The sequence below is a fragment of the Panicum virgatum genome, chromosome 5N (genome assembly GCF_016808335.1).
Source record: "Panicum virgatum strain AP13 chromosome 5N, P.virgatum_v5, whole genome shotgun sequence".
In the NCBI taxonomy this organism is placed as follows: Eukaryota; Viridiplantae; Streptophyta; class Magnoliopsida; order Poales; family Poaceae; genus Panicum; species Panicum virgatum.
The window spans coordinates 58,985,974-58,990,543 of record NC_053149.1 but is presented as its reverse complement, the minus strand read 5'-3'; the positions used below and the strand labels follow the sequence as shown (position 1 = coordinate 58,990,543).

Genomic DNA, 4,570 nt, shown 5'->3' with positions numbered 1-4,570 from the left:
TCCTACTGCCTGCCTAACCAACCCTATCTCTCTAGGCTAAATAGCCTCTTAGCTTAACAAACCTCCTCCTAAGTTTTAGCCTAACAAACTGAAAACAACAGAATTATGGCTAAACTGTTGTGGTAGTCTGATACCAAAATGATATGGAATTGCTTTATTGATCAACGAGTACAGATGAATGTCTAGCAGATCGGATGACACCCCAGATCGCCCTCGCTAGAGGCTCTGAGCATGAAAGGAATTATCCTACTGCCTGCCTAACCAACCCTATCTCTCTAGGCTAAATAGCCTCTTAGCTTAACAAACCTCCTCCTAAGTTTTAGCCTAACAAACTGAAAACAAAAGAATTATGGCTAAACTGTTGTGGACGCCTTGGCCTTGCCCCTGCGCTGGTACTTCTTGCCGAAGATGGTGTCCACAACAATGGTAAAGTTACCAAGCTAGCTAGAAGCTGAATTGAAGAACTGAACTAACCTTTTGGTAAGTTACTACTCTGATCATCTTCTTGTGTTGATGCAATATCCTGAATTGAGCCCCTGTTTTTCTCATCTAAGGCTTCAATCTTATCTGATGAACTATTTTGATACGAGGCCACCTGCTTATCTTCAGCAATGGTAGTGATGGGATCCTTCGAGGACTTTGACAAGTTGACATCCTCAGTGCCATGCTTCTCATTGTCTAGCATAGACAAGCAGATCAGCGAAAATTCATTATACTGATTTTTTTTTTGCCTAAATTAGTATACCACTAGCCATACTTGTTTCACTGTTTGTGCTGTTGAGAGCAGGTGAACCATGTGGAGGCTCAATGGTTTTGTCGACTTTGTTAGCGGTCTCTTCTGAAAAGAAGATAATTAGTGAAATACTGAAACCTCATTGGTAGATAGCAGATAGTATTCAGCAAAATTCATACCTTGTTGTCCAGTGACGTTGTTTCCCATGATCTCACTGCCTACCTCGCAGCTCAAGTTCTGAAATACAATGAGCAATCAGAACAGCATTTTAGTTAGCTCAAGCCCAAACTGGAACAAAAAATATCGGATATGAAAGGCAAGGGGATGTGCAAGCGAACACCACAGACCACGATGGATTAATGGCAGACACTTCAAGATTAGCTAGAAAGAGCACAAGACAGCATATTGTTTTTGAAACGGAACCGGCAGGAGGAAGATAGCATATTGCTGTCTGTGAGCCTTGTAGTATTTGTAGTGCAGGGAGCTCAATATAAGAAACACTAGCTTTGTGGGTCACTATTTCCTCTTTATTTTTTTTTGAAAAGTTAACTAAAGTAAAGCTGGTGATCTGATTGAATTATGATCACATCATCCATCAACATGACTCAGTTTGTTTAGAATAGGGTCTACTGAAATTCATCAGGAGAAAGCTGAACCCTTTAATCACGAAGGATTAGTAATATTGGGGCATGATTTAACAGGATGGTTGTATGCTTTTTGCTGAACTAAGGACATGTTTATTTGCTTACAGTCTTATACATTGGGAACATACACTTTATTTTATTCTTCTTTAAACCTGTTACCAGGGTGTCGCAAATCAATGTGCCTGCAGAAGATTTAAGTTACAGAACCATCAGTTCGTGATCCTTTTACAGGCAGCACCAAGAGATTGTACTAAATATGTGAGGAGTTGGTAAACACATCATGTATTAAGAACAGTGATCCAAGCTTGCCTTTTGACATAATTTGATGAGCGTAAGCTAGAACATTTCAACTAATCAAGCTTTCGGCGCAGGTTTAATAATGGTTTAAGTATGCTTGTGGGCACATTAATTTGATTCCTCCCAAGTCATGATCCCTGTCTCAGGGATTTAATTTGTGGAAGCATTATCATGGTTTGTTTGGCACTAAAGATGGATCGAGTTGAGTTGGAGGGGGACATGATGTTATGTTTTTGGTGTAATCATGGCCTACACCTCCCTTTCTGCTGCTAGCCTGCTTCTGGTGTTGTTCCCCTTCGTACAGGGTGGAAGTTGTTTTCCACCTCATGCCTTCGGCCTTCGCCATGTTTAGTTTGGCACTGTAGTACTTTCGTTGTTATTTGGCAATTAATATCAGATCATGGACTAATTACGTTTAAAAGATTTATCTCGTCATTTACAGTTAAACTATATAATTAGTTTTTTTTCAACTACATTTAATGCTTCATGTATGTGTTCGAAGATTCGATGTGATTGGTACTATAGAAAAAATTTTGGGAACTAAACAGGGCCTAAGAAATTGTAACATTTATGATTGCTGTCGCCAGCTCAATATAGCCTAGTGGCCGTAGATACATAATAAAAGCTTGTTTGAACATTTTTTCTTCCTGGGGATTGATTATTAAAACTTACGAAACTTGGTGAATTTGCAATCCGGTCATATGGAATGCCAGTTGCAAATATTTTCTCTTTGAGATCTTTTTGCTCAAATATTTTTAACTTTGGGACCTGGCCATCAATATATGAAATCTTACATTGAGTGACAACACATGATTCATGTATTTTCATTGTGAATACTGAATAGCTATGGTCCATGTTATTATTAGATTAGTCGTGAAAAACTATTTCATAGCATGCATATTTATTTAAATAATATATACTCACACAATTGCTAGTCGACCCTTCCTGAATGAGTGAGGGTATGAAAACTTAGGTAAGGAACATGCTACTCATGCGCAATCCTACTGATCCACAATTCCACTTAGGCAATGTGTGTGGGGTCTCATCCGCAGTGGCACATGATATGGGCAGTATTCGTGGATATTTTCAGCATTTGTTGTCTAAGATATCGTTAACATTATCTCTCCTCCTTGGGTGAATATAAGGTGACGAGGTGTGTATCAATAAGTTAACCGTGAGAAGGGAATATACTCACTCATATAACCGTGCGCCATGGCTTTCACATTAGGGCATGTTTGGATGGATCAAACCTCCGGTTATATATTCAATGATCAATAGATAACCTTTCATTCACCTTAATTAGAAGTTAGAATTCTTAAACAATGCAGCAATGTGAATTACTATTTTATAATGCAAGTCTCCAATTTTCTTAAGACACTATAATGTCTTTAATTTGCCTAATGTAAGAAATATCTATATTTTCACCTAAATCAAGACAAGAACTAAAATTGTGGTTATGAACCCTAACATCCACCCCTGCGGTTCTTTTTATAAGACATATTAGGATATAAGAAAGTCTTTCAAAGTATGCTTTGACCATTAATTTCTACTGTAAGTTATTGTCAATTGGCAATTTGGCATGGCATCATTAAACCAAATCTTATTCAAATATATTTGGAAGTTAGATTTAAAGATACATCTTTTGCATACTATAAATATGTTCATAAGTTTGATTACTAGTTTGTAAAAAGTTAATATTTCTACCTTTTTTTATATCGGAGTACGCATTATATCTTGAAATGGATAGAGTAGTGCGAGGATCGGACTGTCAACTGCCACGCCACGATGTTCATGCGATCAAAGCTTTGTCCCATGTCGTTTTTGACTTCACGCGCTAAACCGCGAATATATAATAACTGACTTTACAAGAATGATATTATACAAATATCAAGTTGCATTGCTTTTGGGCGCAATCTTGGGAAGGCATTGGTTACTGACTTACTGGTTTACAGACAGTCCCCATGCCTGTATGCTGGCAGATCATGCGGCGCACTAGCGACGCGTGGTAGACCAAGACCACCAACATCTTTGAAACTCGATGTTGCCAATGGTTGAGACCACATCCATGCGGGTAAGTAAGATAGGGTTTTCTTTTTTCTCTTTTGTTTTGGTCCCAACGAGCCTCGTACATTGCTAGCAAGATCTGTTTGACTACGCTTTATGAATATTTTTTTCTTTACAACTATATCATAGTTTACGTTGCAACACTGCAAACTTATGTAAACAGTCACTGACAGGTAGTCTCTCCACATTTCGCCACTGGATGAGAACCTACTTGTCAGCGACTGTTTGCAAAACCGTATCCTTCCCACCGCGATATTCACTACTTTGATTACATTTGCTCAAAAGCATTAATTTTGTAGTGCCAATGTGTACGTTTTGCCGTTCGGAATAGGGTGGACCACGGGTAGATGCATGCATGCGCGCACATGAACCACGGCATGCGCGCGTGCTTGCATGTGATGCGCGCTCCGCTCCTCCGATGGCTTTGCGCATGCAATGCACGGCGGCGTGGATCTGTCAGGACGCACGCCGGCCGGCCGCCGAGGTGCTAAGGTGACCGCGGCTTCTCGATTGGCCGCTTAGCTCGCAAGGCTAAGGATCGGAGGAACGGCGGAAATCTACGTTTCTTGTCAGGCAGACTTGAACAGTGCTTTTGCATCAGTGTGGGTGTACTGTGGCCATGCCCCCAAACGCATCCAGCAGCAGGCAACCAACAAACAGAGGGAAATACAAGAAGATTCCAAGCTTGGCAAAGGAAATACAACCAATCATGCCATAGGTGGAATCTGATCCGGGATCTGTACATCATGTGTCTTTGCATGATTCTATAGCTACTATTTGTGGAAACCTTTACCAGTAATTTGCATGGATAGCCATCGAGCTAGCAAGTGGC

The 4,570-nt window shown here is 40.1% G+C and overlaps 1 protein-coding gene across 1 annotated transcript; it reads right to left on the bottom strand.

Moving 5' to 3' along the window:
• Positions 1 to 311: 311 nt before the first annotated feature.
• LOC120676969 lies at positions 312 to 1,220 on the bottom strand. The gene is made up of 4 exons (XM_039958315.1): positions 1,081 to 1,220; positions 913 to 970; positions 758 to 838; positions 312 to 678 (listed from the first exon to the last, which is right to left on the bottom strand). Exons 2-4 carry the CDS (start codon positions 938 to 940, stop codon positions 470 to 472), a joined length of 318 nt encoding a protein of 105 aa, XP_039814249.1. The 5' UTR covers positions 941 to 970; positions 1,081 to 1,220; the 3' UTR covers positions 312 to 469.
• Positions 1,221 to 4,570: the final 3,350 nt, after the last annotated feature.

What these genes read in the sequence shown, in the direction of transcription:
- LOC120676969 (XM_039958315.1), bottom strand. Translation starts at nt 940, where the DNA reads ATGGGAAACAACGTCACTGGACAACAAG. An exon ending in CAACGTCACTGGACAACAAG is followed by an intron (nt 839 to 912) that starts GTATGAATTTTG and finishes TCTTCTTTTCAG; the next exon opens with AAGAGACCGCTAACAAAGTC. An exon ending in CAGCACAAACAGTGAAACAA is followed by an intron (nt 679 to 757) that starts GTATGGCTAGTG and finishes TGTCTATGCTAG; the next exon opens with ACAATGAGAAGCATGGCACT.